The sequence below is a fragment of the Alligator sinensis genome, unplaced genomic scaffold (genome assembly GCF_000455745.1).
Source record: "Alligator sinensis unplaced genomic scaffold, ASM45574v1 scaffold78_1, whole genome shotgun sequence".
NCBI lineage: Eukaryota > Metazoa > Chordata > Crocodylia > Alligatoridae > Alligator > Alligator sinensis.
In genome coordinates this window covers 2,031,672-2,056,554 of record NW_005842171.1, presented here as the reverse complement: position 1 = coordinate 2,056,554, position 24,883 = coordinate 2,031,672, and the positions used below count along the sequence as shown (strand labels likewise).

Genomic DNA, 24,883 nt, shown 5'->3' with positions numbered 1-24,883 from the left:
TTTCCCTACGAGCCCATTGCATTTTAACCCAGAGCGCCTCAGTTAGCCCCTCTTCTGAACCCATCCTGATCATTGAGGACATGTATTGCTCTTTGACGTAGAGCACTACAACCCTTTTTTCCCTGCTCTGTCCCTCCTATACAGCCTGTGTCACTCAATGTCCACTGCTTATTTGTGGGTAGACTCTCACCAGGTTTCCATGAGCCCTACTAGGTCAGGGTTTTTGCTAGCTAGGAAAAGGGTGAGTTCCTCTTGCTTGTTCCCCTTGCGGCCTCCTGTAGGTACAGAATTTCTTGCATGTTCCTGCACAGGTTAGGTGTAGGGACCTCACCTAGTCTTGAACTTACAACCTTCTATCTAGGTTGTCAGCAGGGAGAAAGCCTTAAGCCACAGAGCCAGCACACCTGTTATGATAAAAATAAGCTTTTAAAAATATTAACTGTGTTACCAATTGTTTTTATTTCATTTTATCTAGTAGGATTACATCTGAGAAATGGAGAGCAACATTTATCATGTTTATGAAAATGAAATTCAATCTTTGGAAGAAGAAATTGAAACATTAGCTCAGGAGTATGAAAACAATCAACTGGAATCTACACTTTATTCTGATGAGAAGATACTAATGCCAGTGTATGTTTTCTTGTTTTATAGGTTTAATTTTATTTTTCTTTTATTAATGTTTCTTCAGCAGTATTCTTTAGTTCACTTGTCTTTTTATGGTTGCCATAAAGTAGGTCTTTGGAGCCGGGTCTGTCTTTTTCTTTTATGACTGAACATTACTTAGTGCAATGGGATCCCAATGCGTAAATAGGGCTCATAGGTACTGAGGGAGAACAATTTAATAGTAGATGAAGAAGCACAAATACTGAGAAGTGCACTTGATATTTTAGTAGTGGTCAAAGTGTATCATTAAGCATTTTTGTAATTATGTAATTAAGACAGACAAACCTACATTGTTTTATTTTAAGCAGCTAAAACTCAGCAGCTAGACCAAGACTTGAGCCCCTTGTTTAACTAGAGTCCAGAGCAAGGGGGAATTTATTTGGAAACTCTCTCTCACATTCCTTTACTGTAAGTTTGCTGAGAGGAAAGAGGTTTGGAGAGAAAAGGGAACCCTTTAGGATTGAGGAACAGTGATCAGGCCAGCTACAGAGGAGTTTACTAGGGAAGGTCTGCTTAGAAAGGCAGGCAGGAAGTGAGAGGCAGCAGATTGGAAGACCCAGAGAAATGGCTGGAGGCCATCGCAATCCCAGAGCCACTCCCACTCCCAGCTCTTCCTCTGCTTACATCTGTGAGGTGTCTGTCCAGTCAGGACCACATACTATTGAGACTTCCACCCAGGTCCTGGTTTGGTGCTGTACAGACTAAGGTTTGCAGGTTCCTTTCAGTGTCAGCCAGGTGGGGGAGTGCCTGTGATGTGAGTGGTGCCTTCTGGTGGTCTCCCTCAGGGAGAAGGCAAGAGAGCTACAGGAGGAGATAGCAAGGCTCTGAAGTATTCTCCACCATGAGGACTTACTTAATTGATTTCATGCTGGAGGAAACCTCTAGGACTGCGGAGGAAGGTCTGCCAGAGGTGGTGCTAGACAAAGAAGAGAGCATGGACTCCTAGAAAGGTGAAAGCTGGAAGCTTGTGACCTCTAACAGCAAGAAGTTGTCATGCCCACCTGTAGTGGTTTGTCTGGAAAACAGATGTGGAGCGCTAACAACAGAGGAGGAGTGTGTTCCATTGGTGGAAGAGGCCAGGTCAGGAATCCCCCAGGTGGGGAGGATGGAGGCCACTGCCACAAAGAAGAAGCAACAGGTGTTGGTTGGAGATTCCCTTCTGCAGGGGACAGAGGAATCTATCTGCTGGCCTGATCTGTTGTCCCAGGAGGTTTGCTGCTTGCCTGGAGCCTAGATCTGAGGTATCACAGAAGGATTACTGAGACTCGTTCGACCCTCTTGACTACTACCCCATGCTATTCATCCATGTGGGCACTAATGATGCTGTCTGGGGTGACCCTGAGCAGATCAAGAATGATGACAGGGCTCTCGGTGAAAGGATGAAGGGGATGGGGGCACAGATGGTGTTCTCTATCCTTCTGGGCAAGGGCAAGGGCCTGGGCAGAAGTGGGTGCATTGTGCAAATAAATACATGGTTGCACAGGTGTTGTTGCCAGCAGGGATTTGACTTCTTTGACCATGGAATGTTGTTCCAAGAAGTATTGCTAGGAAGAGATGGGATCCACTTGATGAAGAGAAGGAAGAGCATTTTTGCTGACAGACTTGCTAACCTAGTGAAGAGGGCTTTAACCTAGGTTTGCCAAGGGATGGAGACCAAAGCCCTGAGGTAAGTGGGGAAGCGGGAGACCTGGAGGAAGCACAAGGAAGAGGAGGCAGCGGGGAAGACCTTCTCATTCTTCCTGAAAGGGCAATTGGCTAGTTACCTCAGGTATCTGTACGTGAACTCACGGAGCCTGGGAAAAGAGCAGTAAGAATGAAGTCCTTGCACAGTCGGGGAACTATAACTTGATTGGAATAACAGAGACTTGGTGGGATAGCTCGCGTGACTGGAGCACTGTCATGGATGGGTACAAACTTCAGTCAGGAAGGAGAGAAGAGGAGGAGGAGTTGTACTATATGTAAAATAGCTTTATGACTGCTCAGAACTCCAGTATAAAACTGGAAACAGGCCTTTTGAAAGTCTCTGAGTTAAGGGTCAGAGTGGAGAGCAACAAGGATGATATTGTGTTGGGGGTCTGCTATAAACCACCAGACCAGGAGGATGAAGTGGATGAGACTTTCTTCAAACAGCTAGCAGAAGTTTCCTGATCACAGGCTGTGGTTCTCATAGGGGACTTCAGTCATCCTGACATCTGCTGGGAGGGCAATACAGCAGTGCACAGGCAATCCAGGAAGTTTTTTGGAGAGTGTTGGGGGTAACTTCCTGGTACAAGTGTTGGAGAGGCCAACTAGGGGTCATGCTCTTTTTGACCTGATGCTCACAAACAGGGAAGAACTGGTGGGTAATGTAGAAGTGGATGACAACTTGGGCTGCAGTGACCACAAGGTGATTGAGTTCAGGATCCTGAGGAAAGAGGAGGAAGAGCAGCAGAGTAAGGACCCTGGACTTTGACCCTCCCCTGGGGAACTGATGGGCAGGATCCCCTGGGAGGTCAATCTGAGGGGGAAAGGAACCCAGGATATCTGGTTGTATTTTAAATTACTGAGGGTGGAGGAACAAACCACCCCGATGTTCAGGAAGACTAGAAAATATGGCAGAAGACCAGCTTGGCTTATCAGGGAACTCCTCAGCGAGCTAAAATACAAAAAGGAAGCTTACAAGAAGTGGAAACTTGGACAAACAACTGAGGAGGAGTACAAGAGCATTGCTTGGGCATGCAGGGATGAAATCAGGGAGACCAAAGTGCAATTGGAGTTAGAGCTAGCAAGGGACGTGAAGGGTAACAAAGGTTTCTACAAGTGTGTCGGCAACAAAAGAAATGTCAGGGAAAGTGTGGGTCCCTTCCTGGATGGGGGAGGCAACCTAATGACAGATGATAAGGAAAAGGCTGACGTACTCAATGCCTTTTTTACCTCAGTCTTCACAGGCAAGGTCAGCTCCCAGACTACTGTACCTGGCAGCATAGTTTGGGGAGGAGATGAGCAGCCAGCATTGGTTAAAAAAGAGGTTAGGGACTATTTAGAAAAGCTGGACATGTATGAGACCTTGGGGCTGGACACAATGCATCTGGAGGTGCCGTGAGGGAGTTTTCTGATGTGATTGCAGATCTGCTGGCCAGTGTCTTTGAAGACTCGTGGAGATTGGGAGAGGTCACAGATGATTGGAAAAGGGCAAATATAGTGCCCATCTTTGAGAGGGAAGAAGGAGGATCCAGGGAACTACAGACCAGTCGGCCTCAGCTCAGTCCCTGGAAAAATGGAGCAGGTCCTCAAGGAATATATTTCTAAGCACTTGGAGAAGCAAGTGATCAGGAACAGTCAGCATGGGAAGTCAAGGGAAGGGAAGAGACCAAGCGACCAAGGGAAGTCATGCTTGACTAACCTGATTGCTTTCTATGATGAGACGACTGTCTCTGTGGATGTGGAGAAAGCAGTGGACGTGATATACCTTGACTTTGGCAAGGCTTTTGATATAGTCTCCCACAGCATTTTTGTTGGCCATGGGGCTGGTTTGGTTCAATATCTTCATTAACGATCTGGAAGATGGGATGGACTGCACCCTCAGCAAGTTTGTTGATGACACCAAGCTGGGGAAGTGGTAGATACGCTGGAGGGTAGGGCTAAGATTCAGAGTGACCTTGACACAATTGGAGGATTGGATCAAAAGACATCTCATGGGGTTCAATAAGGACAAGTGCAAAGTCCTGTACTTAGGTTGGGAAAATCCCATGCTCTGCTACAGGCTTGGGACCAGCTGGTTAAACGGCAGCTCTGCAGAAAACAGACCTGGGGGTTGCAGTGAACCATATGCCATTGAATGTGAGTCAACAGTGTGGCCTTGTTGCCAAGAAAGCTAATGACATACTGGGCTGTATTAGTAGAAGTATTGCCAGCAGTTCGAGGGAATTATTCTCCTCTATTCTGCACTGAGGCCACATATGGAGTATGGTTTACAGTTTTGGGTCCTCCTTTTCACATACAGAAAGGATGTGGACAAGTTGGAGAGAGTCCAGCAGAGGGGCAATGAAAATGGTTTGGGGGCTGCGGCACATGACTTGTGAGGAGAGGCTGAAGGAACTGGGCTTATTTAGTTTGGAGAAGAGAAGACTCGGGAAGGATTTGATAACAGCCTTTAACTACCTGAAGGGTGGTTCTGAAGAGGATGGAGCTAGACAGTTCTTGGTGGTGGCAGATGACACAACAAGGAGCAATGGTCTCAAGTTGGAGCAAGGGAAATTTAGGCTGAATTTGGGGGGAAAAACATTTTTGCTAGGTAGGTGGTGAAGCCCTGGAATGGGTTACCTATAGGGGTGGTAGAATCTCCATCTTTGGAGGCTTTTAAAGCCCAGTTTGACAACACTTTGACTAGAGTGATCTAGTTTGGGGTGGTCCTAGTTTGAGCAGGGGACTGGACTAGATGACCTCCTGAGGTCCCTTCCAGCCATAATTTTCTATGATTTTTACAGTGTGGCCAGTAGACATTCTTTAACTGGAAAGTGCAGCCTGCCAAAGCTACAATTTGCATTGTGCTTTACTATGTATAATATTTTAGTAAATATACCTTCCAGAGATGAAATGGATCAAATTATCATAAGAAAAATCTCAAGGCTTATTTTATTTATGCCTCTGGCAATGCATATAGTTTCAGTAACTGATAAAGACTTGCATAAGGAAACATGACAGGGAACAACATACAGTATTTACATAGAATAAGATTGCTTTCTCATTTATATTAGTATGGTTCTATATTAGTATGGTTCTAAATTAGTGGTTCTTAATTGGGGTACTGCAAGACCCATTCAGGGATGTTGCAGCTTGAGCACTGCTGCCACCACCTGGTGGAACTGCACTGTGCACCTCCTGGAGGGCCAGCTAGGGAAATAGCTATGGTAGGATGCCCACTCATTGCACAGTCCTTTCTGGTCTGACCCCACACATTCTTCGTGGAAACAGAGGAGTGCCATAAAGGTGCAACTCTTCCATGGGTCTCTGTTTCTGGGGGATACCATATGGGGTCTGACTGGGAAGATCTATGGCAAGAATTAGGTATTCATGCCATAGCTGCTTCCCCATCTTGTTCTACAGGAGACATGTGGTACACTTCCACCTGGCTGCGGTGGTGGCAGTTCCGCAGTTGAGAGCCATTATCCTAAGAAGAGAAGAGTTCATGGATATGTTAACAGAGCACATGGGATTTGTATGCTTATGTATTAAAAAAAAAAATCAGCATTTATTATGGCAAGCCTTGTTCCCACTCAGACACTGTCTTTTTAAGCAATTCACAGCCTCTTTTCTGTAAATCAAAGGAATGAAAACGTTTTTATATAAGCAAGGATAAATCAGGTCAATTTTAATTGAATTCACTATTTTTCCTTTGGTGCGAGGGGAATCATTTTGTTCATAGCAAGGAGTCTCACAAAGAAGAAAAGTAACATACCACATTATTTTTTGTTGTTGTCTAGGATGTGCTCTTATCTCAGTTAATGTGGTCTAAATCAGGAGTTATTCTGTTGCAACTAATTGAGAATTTCTTGTGTAAGTGACAGAGAAATCAAATCTGTCTTAGGTGTTGTGGGAAAAGGTTAAGAATCCAATAAATTCCTTATTGAATAAGGACTTGCTGCTTTAGCTGTGGCAGTACAACAGTGGTTCTTAACCAGAGTGCCACCAAATTAAAAACAGTAGAGGAATGCCCTGATTCTAGAAAGGTTGAGAACCGCTGGTCTGAATAGAGTTTAATTGATCTCATTTTAAAAGTCTGCATTATTGTTCTGCAGTATATACTCAGGTTTCATTGTTTTTCCTGGGGTTTTTTTAGTGCTTTGGGGGATAGGCACTGTTTTGTTGTGGGTGTGTGTGTCTTTAAAATTCTGTTGGCATGAAAAGACCATGAGTTTTTGTACCTCTGTATTTTCTTTCTCTTTATTAGGCCATTTCCAGAATTGCACATTCACTATGTTATTCACATTATGACCTTAGTGTCAGTCCCTTTGCCAATACTGTTTTTCCCCACTCTTAGAGCTAACATCTTGAAATAGGGTTGATTTTTTTTTTTTTTTTTTTTTTTTTTTTAAGGAGCAACGCAACCCTTCACAAAAATTGCTAGGTTTTACTGTACATGTTATTTCATTTAAGGAAATTGAATGTATTGTCACTTAATGGCTAAGGCGCTGATCCTGCAAAATGTATTCAGTTTCATTCACATACAGTGCAGCAGTTTAGCACATCAGTAATTTGAAATGAATTTCTGAAAATTTTTATATGCCTACATATTAGAAAATGGCAAGACTCCTTTTTACATCTTGTAAATGCATCTTTTCAATTCTAGAAAGCCATTCCAAAGAGAATCTCATGAGGAATATGAAGAGCCTGAATTTTCACCAGACCTGAAAGCTTGGTTTAACAGTTTAGAATCTGATCTCTCCTTTTTAATGAAATTTACTGGCATTTGCCCTGCAAATTGCTCCAGGAAAACACTAGAAAAAAGTAAGTATCTGTGTGTTGCTGACACTATTATGGGCATTTCATTGTAGCTTTTGTTTTCAGTTATAGGCTGCAATTCAGCATTTAACATTAACAGAAAGAAAGCTGTACTCTGAAATGCTAAACATTAACACACCAGTTGCTGGTAAAAGTATTATGATTTTGTGATGCTTATTCATGCTACCAAATTGTCTTTGGTTCACGCTTAACAGAATTATAAATTTATAATATGAGAGGCAGGCAAGGATTTCTTAGGGTGATATATTTTATCTAAGGTCACACCTGACTTAATGAAGAATGTCTTATTCAAAAGCTTGTCTGATCCTATCCCGGCTTTTCAGTTGATCCAATAAAAGATATCACCTTTAGAAATCCTTGTCTCTCATAATTTCTGGACCATCATGGCTACAACATCACTTTAACACAAGGGTGGGCAATTATTTGGGCATGGGAGCCACATAGGGAGTTTTGTTGAGTTGTTGCGGGCCAGTCAGCACACACAACTCCCCGCTGCAAAACCTCGCTAAAACTCCTGATGTGGCTGTGGGCAGGCGGGAAGTGGTGTTCAGGAGTGAGACAGGCGGGTAAGATTGGAATCATGTGGCATGGTCACAGAGTGGCTTCTGCCCTGTGTGGGAAAGTGGGGTGTTTGTGGTGGGCTGGGGCAAGTGCATATGCATGTGTGTGTGTTTAGGGGGAGGTGCTGCTTGGGTGCTCGCTCTCAGGAACTGGCCATGGTTGAGGGGGGGAGGATGGGGCAGGGGGTGCGTGCAGCAGAGCTTGCAGGGTCCTGTGGTCCATGGCTGCCTCCATGGTGTTCTACCCAGGGCAGCCTGTAGCACATTCCAACCCAGCCCCAGCTAGCACACACACATTCTGCTGGGCCTGGTTCTGGTTCAGCTGCTGCTTGGCTCTCCTCACTTCCGGTGACAGTTCCTGCTCCTGCTCCTGCTTCAGCTGAGTGGCTGCTGGCCCAGGAAGTTGGGTGGAGTGAGTGGAAGGCAGCTGGGAGCTGGAGCTGGAGGCCTGCTTGCTGGGGCAGGAGCTGCCTGGATGAAGCTTCCTCCCAGCCTCAAGTTGTGCAGCAGGAACAGAAAGAGGAGTCACCACTGGAGGCAAGGGATGCTGAGCACCAGCTGCATTGGGCATAGTGTTGCCAGAAGCTGACCATGCTACAGGCTAGAACATGGTGTGGGCTGCCCCAGGCATGGCTCAGCCCCATGTGGAGCACCGTAGGGGCAGCTGTGGGCTGGATCGAATCAATTAGTGGGTGCCCCCCCATGGGCCAGATCCAATCAGTTGGTAGGTTGGATCCAGTACACAGGCCATGTTTTGCCCACTCCTGCTCTTGTTACCTGATTAGCTACCAAATTTTTAATAGAAACAGTTTTGCAAATAATATGAATATAGATGGAGATAGATATGCAAGATCTGGTTTGAATTGATCTTCTTTTCATATATGATGACTTTGCATTTAATTGTGTGATTTATGTTATGTGTAAAATCCATTGTTCATTCTTGTCAAAGACATTTTAAAGGTTGTTTCTGTTAATGGTGAGGGGGTGTAATAATTTTTTTATGTGATCATAGATCTTAAGTGCTTGTTAACCTTTATTTATTACAGCTGGAAATAAAACTATTCAGAACTACAGATTGTCAGGCAATTGCCACTCACTACCTTTTGACCTGGAATTTCAACTTCTTGAGATACAGGTAATGACATATTTAAAAAGGAGAAATCCAAATAAACATTCTATGCATGTTGATCAACAGCCAATCATGATAAGTACATGAATATGTTATTGCTTTGTTTACCTTCATTTGTAGCTGGAAACAGAACTATTCAGAAGTACATATTATTTGGAAATTACCACTCAAGGTCTTTCAGCTAGAATTTAACTTCTTGAGATGACCAGGGATCTTGATTTTTCTCTGTTTCAAAATCCAAAATTCTCTCATTAAAAACCCCATAATCTGTGTTTTTCCATGATTAAAATTGAACGCTGCTATATATACACGCATGTGTGCATGTATATATAGTTATGTATATTAGCAAATTGCCTGTTAAGAATGATGGGGTGGCGGGGGGAGCAGGCTGGGTCAGAGGCTCGGATCCAGGAACACCCCCCCTCCTCCCTACTTCGGGATTGGTACTGCTTAACACCCCCTCCCCCTGCTGTTTTGGGTCTGGGCCTGCTCCCCCCCCATCCTCACCCCTGCCACTTTGGGGTTGGGCTTGCTTTGCCCCTCCCCACCCACCACTTTGGGGCTGGGGCCAGGGCTGCTTCACCCACCCTCCTTCGGAATGATGTTGGGGGTAGGTGGGGACAGTGCATTGCCATACCCCATGTCGCTGCTGCCGCCTCCCAGGAGCTGGGGGGGAGCTTGCTCCACTGTCCCCTCCATCCTCCTTGGCCAGTACCCCATGCCACCACCACTTCTAGGGAGTAGGGCTGCAGGGGTGGGGAGCGGGGCCAGCACCGCTGGCCTCGCTTGTGTGCTCTGATGTCGCCACCTCCAGGGAGCAGGGCCGGGGGGGGAGGGGGCGGCTTGCCCCCTGGTCTGTCCCCACTGTCATGGCGGCACTGCGATGTGCCACCATTGCCTCCTGTCCGAATGAACCAATCAGTGTGAATAGTGTTACAGACAGACTAAGGCTTTTTTTCATATATATATAAAAATATATATATTTTATGTGTAACACACATATACATGTAGGTATCAGTTGAACACAATGTTTTATTGATATATTTACAATTTTAAAGCAGTTTGGAAGCCTATCAGTGCCTGAATCATTACAATAAAATAAATTCTAAATACCTGTATATTTTTGCATTTGATTTTGGTTTTTTTGTCATGGAAAATCAGCGCCTCCCCCATCCCCTTCACTCACCAGGGCGCAGGTCCAGCAGTGGCTGTGGTTCCCCACCTGCTGCTTTGTGGTGCTGAACATCTGTGATATGCTGGTGCCCTACTGCTGCCCGTGCCATTTTCTTCTTGCTCCCAAGCCACAGACCCAGCCCTGCTGGTGCCCCTCACTCCTGACCTGTTGTCCCTCACCTCCAGTCCCCAGCCCCCCAATGTGTGGGGAATGGGGTGGGTGTGGACACAGGGAATGCATGGGGGAGTCTGGGAGAGCACAGGTGATTTCGGGGAGGTGAGGGAGGGCATGTGACCCTACTCCCCCTCCCCAGATTTCTGCGCCCATGGTGGGGTGCAGGGTTGCAGCTGGGCTGGATCAGCTTCAGCCAGGAGCCACTTCTGTGGTCCAGCAGGCAGGACCCAGCATGGGAGAGAGCACTGTGCTACCTTGACCACCATGGTGTGGCACAATGGGCAGGGGGCACCTTACCTTGGCAGCGCAGTCCTCCCACCTGTGCCATGTCCCTGCCGCTGGGCCACAGAGGCGGGTCCTGCCCTGAATTGGTCTAGCCAGGCTGCAGCCTCATGCCTGCACTCCACTGTAGATGCAGAAATTTGGGCAGAGTAGGGCATGTGCTCACCCTGCCCCCTGCCCCTGCATTCCCTGTGCAGCCCCTTCCCCCTCCTCCGCCCCCATAGACTTCTCTGCAGGGAATTGCGGGAGCTGCTCTCCACCACAATTCCTGGCTGCCACATGCATATGTATGCATGCCCATACACGTGGTGCCCCGTGCCCCCTCCATCCCACTCCACAATCCCAAGCAGCTCTTTGCAGGCTGGAAGTCTGCCAGCCTGCAATGGGAAACCCGTGGATTTCCAGGTTTTTCTCCTTTAAAGAAAAAAATCCACTTTTTCTGCGGCAAGTGAGAAACCCAGATCCCTGGAGATTAGTATATTTAAAAAAGAGAATTCCAAATGAGTGTGTACAGTATTTGAATTAGAAGAAAGCCGGGACTGGTACCTGCATGTGCTTAGCCATTGCTCTTTTAATTAGGGTGATCATATGCCCGAATTGGCTGGGACAGTCTCAGATTTTGTAGGCCGTCTCAGCATCCTGGCCAGCTGGTGAAAATTGAAGCAGAAGTTCTGGAATCGGCTGCTGGAGGCAGAGGCAAGCAGGCACAGGCATGGGGCACAGTCCAGTGGGAGGCAGATCAGCATGGTGCGCCAGGCAGGTGGGCAGGCACTGCTGCTGTCTGGGAGCAAGATGGGTGGACTGAAGCAGGTGCCATCCTGCTTCCACATGGCCAGCCTGGCTCCTCGTGTAAAGTGGCTGGAAAAGGGGAGCAGGCTAGTCTGGGCACCTTTCCTAGGATGAAGTACAGAGCACTCTATCATGGGGAGCTGAAGAAGCCTTTTCAGCTGCTTTACACGTCTCCTGAAGCCCTGTGTATCTATGGTTAGTGTGGTTCATAGTTACATTCAAGGGAATATGTGGAAGTTAAACCAATATCTACGTACAGTAAAAGCCCTGTTATCCGGCATTTTACTAACTAGCATTTATATTAACCAGAATTTCCGGCCAGGCGGCTGGATGCAGAGGAGGGGGCTCGCATGCGGCGGTGGCTGCTGCCACCCATCATCCTGTGCTGTCGCTGCTTGTGTGGCCGCCATCCTCTCCCCCTCCCACCCTGCTCTGCATCCGGCTGGAAATCCCTGTGCCTCAGGTAACCAGCATTTTTAGTATTACCGGCAGTCCCCGCATTCCCCACTCATGCCGGAAAACAGGGCTTTTACTGTATTTTGCAAAAGTATAAACACAGATTATATTCTTAACATGAGAGAATTATAGATTTATGCAAATCAATAAACATCTAAATACGCTTTCTCTGGATCTGCATCCCTCCTGAGTCTGAGAGTTAGGTTAATATCCTTGGGAAAGGTAAAGCCTTGTCTTTGATTCTTCCTTCTGTGCATTCTGATTCTGATGGGATGGCTCATTTGCTTAGAACAGTGGTTCTCAACCTCTTAGACTCAGAGCGTCCTGTATAAGACTCCAGGCAGCCCTCAGAAAATGCCAGCTCTTAGTTTTCACAAGTTTTTTTCCTACTGAAATATACCTGTAATAGAGGAATTTTGTTGCAAAGGACTTAAAAAGACCACAGCAGGTCAGAATGTTTTTAATATGGATTTCTATTTGAAATCTTTGGGAGTATCTTGTGAATCATGTTTGCACACCTAACAGTGCTAACATTGTGTGGTGTTCTGTGGCACTTTTGAGAGGATCTCAAGGGAACTCAGGGTGCTGTGGCACCCTGGTTGAGAATCACTGGCTTAGAGAGAATTTCACTTTTAAAAAGAAGTCTCTGATGCCTTTTCTGTATTTGTTTTTTCCACTAGAGTTTCTCTGCTCCAACTTCACTTTGGGCTGCTGACCAAAAAGTAGAGAGAGGTAGGATTATAACAAAGTAGGACTGGGAAGGACTTCAAGGTCATCTAGTGCAGCCCCCTACTCAAACCACAATCATCCCTGACTTAATCATCCCAGACAGGTGTTTGTCTAACCTGCTTTTGAAAATTTCCAATGCTTGCAAGTTAGAAAACTCTTTCTAATGTCCAACCTAAATTTCCTCTGGGGCAGCTTGAGGCCGTTGCTTCTACTTCTGTCCCCTTTGGCCACAGAGAAAATCCCATCTTTAGCTTCTGTATCATCACCTTTCAGGTATTTGAAGACTGCTATCAAATTCCTCCCCAGTCTTTTCTTTTGCAGACCAAATAACCCTAGCTCTTTCAGCGTTTTCTTGTAAGTTTTGCTTCCCAGGCTCATAATCATTTTTGTTGCTCTGCGATAGGCTCTTTCCTATCTGTGCCCAGCCTTGAAGTGTGGGGCCCAAAACTGTACAGAGTATACCATGTGAGGCCACACCAGTGGTGAATAGAACAGAAGAATTACTTTCCTTCATTTGTAAGTGACACTCCTGTTAATACAACCCAGTACACTGTTGGCCTTTTTTCTGCAACATGGGCACACTGTTGGCTCATATTCAGCTTATGGTCAATGGTAACTCCCAGGTCCTTCTCTGCAGTTCAGCAGCCTAGCCTTGATGAAGTCAGAGAGGGACTTGCATTTACTGTCACTTATTCACTTGCATGATTTTCCAACTTCTTGGACCCCATTTTAGTACCTTGTGAACTCAACATTTGATTGAATATGCATCATTACACGTTAAAATGTTAATTCCCCCCAAACTTCTTAATTACGTATGAGAATATTTAATATACCATTAGATGGCAGTATTTAGCTACTTATGACTGACAAGGTACTATTTTTATGTTTTAGAAAAGTATGCTATATCTTAAGGATTGATATATTTGTACATAGGGTGACCATATGTCCCAGTTTGGCTGGAATAGTCCTGGATTTTATAGCCATCCCAGCTGGTTGGCAAGAATTCAAACAAGTGCCAGAATTACAGGGGCATGGTGCACAATCTGGCAGGGAGTTGGAGCTGCATGGTGTGCCAAGTAGGTGGGCAGGCACCGCTGCCTGGTCCTGCTTCTCCTGAGCAGCAGCTGGAGGCAGTGGGGGGAGCTGGGCTGGGCACCGCCCCTCCTGTCTGGGGCAGGAATAGCTGGGGTGGGGTGGGGGGAGAGTGCTGCTGTGAGCACAGGCAGCTCGTGTATGTGTGTGTGTGTGTGTTGCACCCCCTGACCATTGTACCTGGGGTGGTTGCCTACATTACCCACCCTTAAGGCTGGCACTGTGTGGCAGACAAGTTCACTCTACCAAATTATTTTCTCAGTGCAGAGAGAATGTCCTAACACTGCTAGAAAATTAGGATTTGGGCCTTAGTCCAAAATGTTAAAATTTGGGGATTATCATATCTATGTTTGAGAATCCCCCACCCTGTAAAATGGGAATGGTATGTTATTTAAAAGAACATTGACACTTTTTCACTCATATGCAGAAAACTTGTTGATCTACACATGGGCTTTGTAAATGTACTAGAAATTCCACATGACTTGTTAGTCTATTGTGCTCACGTGTTCCTTCCAACTACAAGTAAAACTTTAGCTTTGTATTCTACCATATAAAATCTGAAGAACATTGAGGAAACAGTCAATTAAGTAACAATTGCCTTTGTCTTGAATGTTTTAAATATTTCTATTTTGTTTGACTGCAAGATGGTTTCAGGACATAAAATGGCTTTCCGTTTCTTGGAATACTAGTTTTTTATAAAGATATAATTTTAGTCAATTACTATTAGCAGACTCTGCAACTCTCTGCCCATGTTGAGATTTTGCTGTAAATTTTAAACGACCTTTCCTTATGTTACGTATTCAAGCTATTGAATTTTGTAGTACTTTGGCAGTCTTTTTCCAGCTTGACTTATGACAGCATTAAGAATGCTTCTGTCCAAATAGCGCTACAGAATAGCATGATTTGTTTTCATTTGACTCCTGCACTTCCATTAAACTTGTTCCCTCTACCTTACATTTCCATATGTTCACATTTGTTGCTGTAGGAAAAACTGTATAATAATCCCTATTACACAGTGGAAATATTCATGTTCACTTTTTAAGGATATCTTTCCAAGTTCTGTTTTTCAAATCTTTCCGTATTCCTTTCCCAAACTTAGTACTCCTGCATGTTTTAAAGTGTGTAATACAAATAGTCTTTGGTCATTTTTTATAGTCATGTTTTATTAGTTGAATTTATTTCTTCATACTCTAGCTTTGTGAAAAATAACTTTAAATACATTGAAATTATAATTTTGAATACATTTAATTCCATTTTTCTCCAAATATTTTATTCATTATTATAATAAAGTAAACAAATTAAAGTAAAAATATGTGGCATAAAATATAAAACAAATGCAAGAAAAAAACAAGTGTGGTACAAATAGATCACTTCTTAATTTTGTTTGGATCACATTATTTGGTGTGGCTGTCAGACATAACAATAATTTGTAATACAACAGGGTGGGATTTTTTTTATTATTTTGATTTTCAGATAAATAGATTTTTTTCAGAATATATTTTAAGGACACTGGTACCTAACGTAGATTATATGATTTTAAGTAAACAGATTAATTTGTCTGTCTTCTTTAATGGTGAAGATTATATAATATACAGATATATTATTTCTTCAATGTAGAGTGAAGAAGGTATATCTGCTGCTGTTACTGACCTCAGCATTATAACGGAATCTGATGAAAATTGTGATATAAGCAAAATTATGTCCAGGTAAGGTTTTTGTTGGTTTCTGTTATTGTGTTCAGTCTATTCTGGCCTGTAGCAGCCACAGCAATGAAAGACATTGAGCCCTTATATCTGTGGCTTGCATGTGTCCAGTCAAGGTGTAAGTATGGCATTTTTACAATGTGGTAAGCAGTAGAAGCTGTAAAAGGCTTGAGCATTCTCAGTGAAGATAGTAGTTTTAGAGGTGTTTTGCTGCTAAAGCAGCAGTTCTCAACCTTTGTTTACTCAAAGCACCCCTCAGAAAATGCCAGTTTTTAGCTTTCACTTGTTTCTGGATTATGGAAAAATAATAGAGCAATTCTGTTGCAAAGAACTCGACCACAACAGGCTAAAATATTTTTAACCCCAGATTTCTTTTTGAAATCTTGGTGGGTTTTTGGTTGTAGCTATGTTGGTCTGAGGACACAGGCAGGCAAGGTTATTTGAGTAGATGTGATATCTATTTTTTCCAACTATTCAGTTGATCTAATAGGTTCTTGGCAAGCTTTTGAGCACAGCCTCCCCCCCCCCCCCCTTCCAATTCTAAGTCGAGAGGAGTTTTAAGATATTTCAAAGGCAAAGTCTCATGATTTTTTTCACTTGGCAAAAGAATGTATATTCTGCTATCCTAAGTCTCAGCTCAGTTAATACAATAATTTCTGCAGATTTCTTTCCCCAGAGAAATAAGTTAGCCTGAAGCAAACACCTGGTATGACAATCTGCAGCTAAAATAATGACCACTGAGTTCTGCAGAAGTATAAGCAACTGAAAATAGGGTCTTATAATGAGAAGCATTGGACAACCTTAATAAATATTATGCAGCTATCCATGCCTTTTTTATTTTTAATTAGTTCCATATTTTTGGTGATGTGACCTGTATAGTATAGTGCCTATTATATGCTCTTGTCAGAGAGAGAAGTCCTGCAGAACCAAAAGTGAGTTGATTTAGTTTCAAGGCATCATCTGACAGTGGGTAGTAAAACATTTAAATACACATTATAACATACATCTGGGTCATGAACATTTTAAGTGCTAAATGCTCCCGTTGTCTACATTAAGACATTGCAGTACTGACCACTAATAGGATAAAAAGCAGTTCTTTCATCATTGATTTATAAGCATTTTTGCCTGCTCTTCTGATTTGTGCTGCACAGGGGTGTCTTTCTGTTATGGAGAAGTTGGTTTGGCACGTCTCTTTATTTTGAATTAGGTGTCCTATCCTTTGTCTATCTGTAGTAAACTAATTAATTCATAAATTACCCCTCTGAATTTTTCTGACCATTTGCAAATATTTTTTCTTCACATTTCTTTCCTAGCTAATTGTAATTTGAATGTCAGTAGATTGCAGGATTTTGTATAACATTACATCACATCTGTTTTATATCAAAATTTTTCATGTGCTCAGATTTTTTTGTGGGGGGAGGGGTGGGACGGAAGGAGTGCAAGACATGAGCAAATCATTCTTACCACAGCTGCAAGAGTCATTTCTTTTTTCTTATGTCTGTCTGGGTGCAAACATTCATGAGTACTATATTGTGCTGAAATACAAGTTTTTGAAAACACTTATGGTTTTAAAAGAACTTTTCCATTTCTTTTAAAAGAACTTACTTTCTTATATTGCTTAATTTTGACTTATGATTACTGTTCTGTAAAAGTGGAATAGAAATTGGGATAAGGAGTATGTTGTTTCATCTTAAATTATTTCGCCTTTTTAACTTTGTGGTATAAACTATAACTTGAGATCATTGTCTTTTGCAGTTAAAGGAACTTTTAAAATCCTAATTTTTTGGCATATCATCATATTAAATGATTATATGAACTATTTGAGATCTAACTATTTTCTTCTGAAAGTGTTCTTGGGACACCAGGATACTTTTGATAAATGATTTCCAGATTGGCATAATGAGTTACTGGAAAAGTGACGTTGGTTGTGGGAGTGGGCTAGAGCAGATATTAACTGCAACATTGAATTGCTACTTGAAACTGTTTGACTTCTAACTGCCTTTGAGAATTCTGAAAACATCTAATATAACAAAGGGCTTAGTCCGTCTGTCTGTCTGTGACGCTCTTGGAGCCCTCTGGTTACTGAAACAACCAATCAGAGTGCTCTGAGAGCTATACGGACAGGAGGTGGTGGCACAGTGGAGCACTGCCATGACAGAAGGGCTGGAGTGGGGGGTTGAGGCCAGCGGTGCTGGCCTGACTGCCCCCCCGGCCCTGATTCTTGGAGGTGGCGGTGGTGCAGGGTTCTGGCGGAGGGAGGCAGAATGGATGGTGGGGCAAGCTCCTCCACCCCCCGTGTTCCTGGGAGCCAGTGCGGGGGAGAGGGGATAGGGTTAGCAAGCTTCCCTCCCCTACCTCCTCCCCTCATTCTTGAGGGGCAGTTTGCTGATTTTAAGAATCAATTGAAAAGTTGTAATGTTTAGCTTCAGACCCACCTGCTTACCTTCTAAAAACTAATGTTTCCTATAATCTGTCCTTCCTTTTTTCTGATCTTGTACAAGGATGCTGCATCTGCTTGGTCTCAAGTAGGTGCTCTCTAGCAGCCTTCGAGCGCACATCTGGTTCCAGCCAAGGATTATGTCCCTGGGACCTGTGTGTTGGGTTGCATGCAACCCCGAGGGAGGCCCCTACATTCACCTGCCACAACTTGATCTTCTTTTCTCTCTGTAAACTTTGCACCAAGTCGGCATCAACAGTTGGTGGGCTGGTGTCCCTCTGATGCCCATCTAAGAACCCGTTAGGAGACTTATCTTAACCCCCGTTCAAGAACACTGAGGCAAAAAACTCATTGAATAGCTCAGCCTTGTCCCCCCTATCTGTCACTAATTGCTCCTCCTTGTTCCATATGGCTCTTGTGCTGCCCTGCGCCTTCCTTTTACTCCCTACATACCTAAAAAAAGATTTTTTGTTGTCTTTACTTTGTGTTGCCAGTCTCAGCTCTGTAATTGCTTTGGCTTTTCTAACTGCCTCCCTGCAAGTGTGGGCCAAGTAGGTATACTCCTTGGTAGCTTCCCCCTGCTTCCACCGCCTATGTGCCTTCTTTTTTGCCCTTAGGCTCCCCTGGATCTCCCTGTTTAACCCAGGAGATTTTTTGACTCCTTTCTCCCTTTTCCCTCATACTGGGATAGTCTCTGTTTGTGCCCGAAGGATTGCCTCCTTTAGGAGCAACCACCCTTCCTGGACTCCCATCTCGCCAGTACTTTTATCCTGAAGTGCGTCATTAACTAGACTCCTAAGCACACTGAAATTAGCCTTCCTAAAGTCAAGCACTTCCACTCTACTAGTTATCTTACCCACCCTATGCCATATGGTGAATTGGATTGATTGGTGGTCACTGTCCCCAAGGTGACCACAAATCTGCAGCTCCCCTACCAGGTCCTCCCCCGTAGCCAACACCAAGTCCAGTAAGGCATTCCCCCTAGTGGGACTGTATACCTCCTGCATTAGATGAAGGTCCTGCATGCAGGTTAAGAACCTACATGAATGGTTGGATTTGGCTTACTGTTCCTCCCAGCAGATGTCAGGGTATTTTAGGTCCCCCATGACAACCATGTGCCTATACTGTACGGCCTCTGAGACCTGCCTCAAGAATTCAAGTCTCTAGCTTTTCCTCTTGGTGTGGTGGTCTGTAGCAGACCCCCACCACCAAGTCCCTTTCCCCTCGATCTCCATGTATCCTTACCCACAATACTTCAACATTTTCCTCTTCTGATCCCATTTTGACTAGGATAGATGTCTTCTCAACTTCTTCTAAACTGTGTAGATTGAACCAATAACCAACTGAACTGATGTCCAGTTTTCAATTGGGAAAGGCAGGTGGGGACTTGCACTGACCCAGGCCAGGAGGCCAGGGGCACTAGAGCACATCTCCCAGTCTGCTTGCTGTTTCCAACCCAGCCAAGTGGGGCCATTCCTGATTGGCTCCCCAGTACATGCCCTCAACTCCCTGTTCCCCCACAGGGGGTTGAGGACGCCGCCCCCCCCCCCCCCAACCAGGTGCTGGCACACCTTGGGGGGCCTCCCTTCAAATGGGTTGCCTCCAGCCTGGATTCCCCAGCCCAGGCAGCCCTGAGGGGCATTCCCTTCTTCCTCCTTCCCAACCACTGCTTGCTTCAGTTTCTGCCACAGGAGAGAGGGAGGAGTCCACTGGGCTGGGTGCCTGCCCATGCAGCCCAGCATGGGGGCACTGGGGAGCCCCTGCCTTGGGGGACTTCCCCCCACCCCAGCCCAGGGCAGCCCTAGGATGCTGAGGAAAATTCTTCCCATCCCAAACCCCATAGCTCCTTGCCTCAGCCACTGAGAGTCTCAGGGGCAGCCCATGGCAGCAGAGGGAAATTCTCCCACTCCTCAGCAGCTGGTTGCCTGAGACTTGCAACAGCTGAGGCAAAAGAAGAACTCCGCTGAGCTCCCTGGGACTGCCCCAAGCTAGAGGACCCTGGACTTGGGTGGAGGGAAGCCCCCCGCAAGGCAGGGACTCCCTGGTGCCACCATGCTGGGTTGCACAGACAGGCACCATGCCAGAGGATTCCTCTCTCCCTCCTGTGGCAGCAGCTGAAGCAATTGAATTGGGAAGGGGGAGGGAGGGAATGCCCCTCAGCTCCCCAGGGCTGCACTGAGCTAGGGGACCCCAGACTGAGGTGGAAGAAGACGCCTGAGGAAGCGGCTCCCTGGTGCCCGCACTCTGGGGCCTTGGGAACTCCTTCCCCCACTCTCCTGCTGCAGCAGCTAAGGCAAACAGCTGTGCAGGGAAGGGGGAGGTGGGGAATTTCCCCAGCTGCCCCAGTAGATGGAAGGCTGCAGAGGGCGAAAAAGCCCCCACCACAGGGGACTTTCCCTTTTTCTTCTCCCCCACTCAAACCCAGCATGCTGTGTAGATGGAGGGAGGGTCTAGGGGTTGTGTGGGCCGCCTCCCGATCCCGTCCATGTTGCCATGTGCGAGCCAGGAGCAATATGCGGACCCGTCTTTGCGCACGCGGGCTGTGGCCAGCAGCCCGGGCACACGGGGTCAGAAGGGACCGCGCGGCGGCAAGGCACGCACGGGCTAGAATTAGTCACAGAGGCGTAGTGGTTGATTCAAAGATTATTTACTTACACCCAAGATGGTCGCGGTGTAGGCTGGACGCTTAAATCCTCGTTGGAGGACTACGACAAACTCGGTTCTTGGGCCCCGGAGTTGTTAAGGCTCTGCGGGTTCGGCAATTTCTTTCCCACGGAGTTGTTGAAGCTCCGTGGGTTTGGTTCGGCTCCCTGGCCCCGGAGTTGTTAAGGCTCCGTGGGTTCGGCAATTGAGTATATAGGATAGGGATACGTCTAGGATTGCGCTCGGCGACGGGGAGAGGCCAGAGGCTGTTTAGACCTCTGTTGCCTTCTTAAGAAATGCGTTGGGTTCGTAAGGATCCACAGCGCTTAGAGATCTTCATGCTCTCCCTCTCGGACTCCAATTGCTTTCTCTCCAACTTGGGCGGAAACCACCCAAGCTCTTTATACGGCTAGCAAGCCAATCGCCAGCCGCCACGTGTACATAATTTAACACAAGCCAATAATGGGGCTCGAATTAACATACAAATGGCGGGAACAAATGGCATGGCACCATGCATTTCTGAGATGCGAAAGAAATGCACCATGCAAAGAAAGCTATAAATTGGCGGGAAAATTCTCCGTTGCACCGGAGTTCTCCTTTGCAGCAGAAAACTCCACCGTGCAAAGAAGCTGCAATTTGGCAGGAAAATAATTTAGCAGTGCCGAAGCGCACACAAAACAAAAATCACAACTTTGGGTTGTGACAGGGGTGTGTTCCTCTGCCCCCACTATGGGCTGACAGAGGCAGGCAGGCAGGAAACAAGCAGGCTAGAGAGCAGAGGGTTAGGGCAGTCCCTGCGGTTTATGTGCACTAAAGTTTTGTTCTGATACAGGTTTTAACAGGTTTCCAGTCACTTAAAACAGTTTATGTGTAACTTCTGTCTCTACCCTACCTTCTTCATTAAGTAACTCACACAGATTTGTCTCTGAAAGCCTCATTAAGTCCATCCTTAAAAATTGCAACGTTTTTACAATTTCAGTAACTCTGTAACAAAGAAGGAATAGATTCACTTTCAATTTGATTTCTTTTATGGAACCTGAATCGTTCTTCAATAATCAATGACTTCGGTGCCAGATACTCTTGGATAATTTTCACTAATTCTCTAAAGATCTTGCTTGCTGCCATTTCTGGAATAAGCAAGCTTCATGGTAATTCATACATTTTCCCTCCTGTCAAGCTCAGTAATGCAGTTACATGTTTCCATGGAGGAAATACCATTTACTTTGAAAAACTGTTTCGACTGGTCTACGTACATAGAACAATCTTCCAGGGTGTTATCATAAGCTCTGATTGTTCCCATATAGTAGGCATTTTAGGTTCCAACAGATTACAAACGCTTATAATTAAAGCAATTGGGCAGGTTAATTCGGCAGGTTAATTTAATACATGCTTTTTATTAAAACCTTGTCCCTAGTTGTTGTTTGTCCAAGGACATTCAGACATAAATGATATATTTATTATATATATATTTAGGTAAATGTGTATAAACATTTTGGGTAACAAGTTGATTTACATCACTGACTTATATCAAGCACACCAAAAGCTTGACTTAAACCAATGATTTTTTTTATCAACTTTCCTATTGTATTTTTTTGTTGGCTTTTTTTAAAAGAAAAGTGTACTTTCATTGGTTGATTGTTAGAAATCTTACATTAAGTAAGCTATAAAATGGTGAAATATATTTCTTATTCGCTACATTGACTTTTTGCTCATCTTTGTATCAAGCTGCACTCAGATGGCAACTTGAGTTTAATTCATTACACAAAAAGAAATTTAAAATTTATTAACATTTTTTTTTTAACATTTTGAGAGCCCAGGAGCATATGGAGCCCCAATGGAGCAGACCTTGGCTGGGAGGCTGACCCCCTGGGTCTCCTGCCAACCCATGCTGAATAAACTCCAGAGCAATATGACACATGCACACGCACGCGCACACACACACACACACACACACACACACACACACACACACACACACACACACACACGCACGCTAATTGCCCATCAAGAATGATGCATTTCAGAGAGTGCTTAAATGGCCCCCTCTCGCCCCGCTCACCCTTTGGGGCTGGCCATGTAAAGACTGCCGCTGCCACCTCCAGTGTTGGGGCTCCTGCCCCCTGCCTGCCTCAGTCTTTAATTGATCATGTGCCAGTTCTACAGCAACAGTAGGAAGGTGGTTATTTGAACTGTGCTCATTCTGTACCCTAGCTGGTGTGATTTTTCCCTTGGCCTGGTAGAAGACCGAAGCAAAGTAGTCATTAAGGAGTTCAGTTTTCTCCTGAGTGCCAGTGACTAGCTATCCTGATTTGTTGAGCAATGGCCCCACATTCCCATTTGTTTTCCTCCTGTTCCCTACATACCTAAAGAAAGACTTCTCGTTCTCGATTCCTGTTGCTAATTTTAGTTCAGTCGCCTCCTTAGCTTTTCTACTCTGATCCCTACAAGTGTGGGCCGTAGCTATATAGTTCTCCTTGCGAGGCTGTCCCTAGCTTTCACTGACTGTACTTCTCTTTCTTCTTTATTAAGAGGACCATGATTTCCCTATTTAGCCAAGAGGGCTTCCCAGCCCTTTTGCTACATTTCCTCTGCATGGGAATGGACTTCCTTTGTGCTTCAAGGATGGTGTCTTTTAGGAACGACCACTCTTCATGCCATGCTATGAGAAATAAAGATTCTCATAGCATGAGATTTTGCCTTTGGTCCCTGGCGAAAGGAGAGAAGGAAAGAAGAGAGAATAAGGTAAGGAATAGAAAAGACAAGGTATATGTAATTGATGGGGGAGTAGTGACACAGATGGTGAGAGCAGAGTAGCTAGTGTAGGCATATATCAAGTGAACAAAAGTGAAACCCCAGGTTGTTGGGAAAACCCTTAAAATGGAGGTGGATACAGGCTTTGCAGTGTGTGTTATCTCGTATTCAGAATATGAAAAAAACTTACAAAAAATATTAAATTAAGGAAGGCACCAGTGTTGTTAAAAACATACAGAAGAGAAGATCATGCCAAAGAGGGTAATGTTAGTGCCAGTAGAATATAATATTAAGCTGTGTCTCTCAGACTTGTATGTGGTTGGAAAAAGGGGACCTGTTCTGCAGGGGTCATGAAACAAAAGAGATTCCCCTGAACTGGAGTTTTTCAATGTAAAGATACTGAAGGTACTTTTCAGAGGTCCTTGCAGAAACAGTGAAACAATAATTAGAAAGTATATTTAATCAGGCCTCCAAAGTGTCCAGTGAATCATAGGAACTTTCAAACATATCCAAGGTAGGATAATAATAGATGAAAATGTACAAGCCAAGTTGCTTAGAGTTTGGCCAGTTCCTTACAGCCTATGTGCCAAAGTAGATTGTGAATTGGACTGCCAAGAAGGAGAAGGCATACTTTCAAAAGTAAGCTGGAGTGAGTGAGGCATGCTTATAGTACCACTTGTTATTATAATAATGATGATAAATGGTACAGTAAGGGTATATGGGGACTTTAAAGTTACTATAAACCCTGTATTGAAAGTTGATAAATATCCCTAACCTGAAACTGAAGGTATTTTTGCAGCCCGGAGGCAGCAGACGCACAGCAAAGCAGCTCCACGCGGGCTCTGAGCGGCTGCACCAGGAAGTGTCAGTAGCAAATGGGGCTGCTTTCCCCCCACCCTAAGCAGCAGTTTATCTTGTGCTGCTGCTCATCAGCCCAGATGGGCGAGCACCGGGCACATGGGGTTCGGCCTTGGTGCACCAGTCCCCGCCTGTAACACAGGGCTGGGGTGGGGGCATCACATTAGATTGTACATCTGTGTCTTTGTTCCATTTGCTTTCAGGTTGGCAAGCTATTATTTTGGTACTTTTTTGTCTCTTGCTCCTATGAAGAATTCATCTTAGTGAATTTTGGCTGCATGTATGAAATATTTAAATGTGCTAATTGAATGTGGTTATGAAAATCTAAGTTTAAACTTCTGTTGAACCTGATGATGGCAACTGATTCATAGTTTTACTTTATGTTCACATTATATTCTGTGCTGACCACTATGACAGCTCTCTTATTCACCCCAGGGGCTTGAGCCACCTTATTTCTCTCTACATCTGGGAAAAGAGACAACAGTGTTTACTTATTATTCTGCAATGAGCCAGTACCAGTGCTTGCAAATTCTGCAAATTGATGAAGTCCAGGGTTGTTAAACATACAGGCTGTGGACATGTTGTCTGGACTGCAGGGCTTCTGAAGGGGCCAGTAAATCAGAGGTGGGGTGAGGAGCAGCAGCAGGAGTGTTAGTCCTGAGGGCTACCATAGCCAAAGGGATTGATGTCACTATTTATTGCTCTACCATCGAATTTCAGTGTATGGAGCCTCATTAGGAACTTGTTTCAGCAGCAACAGACAGTAGACAGCAGCATTAACCCCTGTGGCTCTTTGAGCACAGTGGCTCAAGTACCTGCAGGGGTTAGTGTAGTCGCTGCACTTCCTGCCCTTGGAGGTTTGTATGGATATATCCCACAATCTGTATTTGGCCCAGGGAGCCAGGTGAGTTTGACACCCCTCATCAGGGCCACCCTGGGGGG

General features: G+C 44.9%; 1 protein-coding gene across 9 annotated transcripts in view; it reads left to right on the top strand.

The window, feature by feature from the left end:
• Positions 1–24,883, top strand: part of CENPP (centromere protein P) — a 320,121-nt gene that overhangs the window by 5,393 nt on the left and 289,845 nt on the right. For 6 of the 9 annotated variants that reach the window (XM_014520956.2, XM_025206726.1, XM_025206727.1 and 3 more), the window contains 4 exons: positions 476–630; positions 6,992–7,149; positions 8,771–8,859; positions 15,167–15,255. In XM_014520956.2, the coding sequence (XP_014376442.1) occupies positions 494–630; positions 6,992–7,149; positions 8,771–8,859; positions 15,167–15,255 (473 nt within the window). In that variant the 5' untranslated portion in view covers positions 476–493. The remainder of the gene's footprint in view (positions 1–475; positions 631–6,991; positions 7,150–8,770; positions 8,860–15,166; positions 15,256–24,883) is intronic. The other 3 variants (XM_025206733.1, XM_025206731.1, XM_025206732.1) reach the window with 1 other exon arrangement.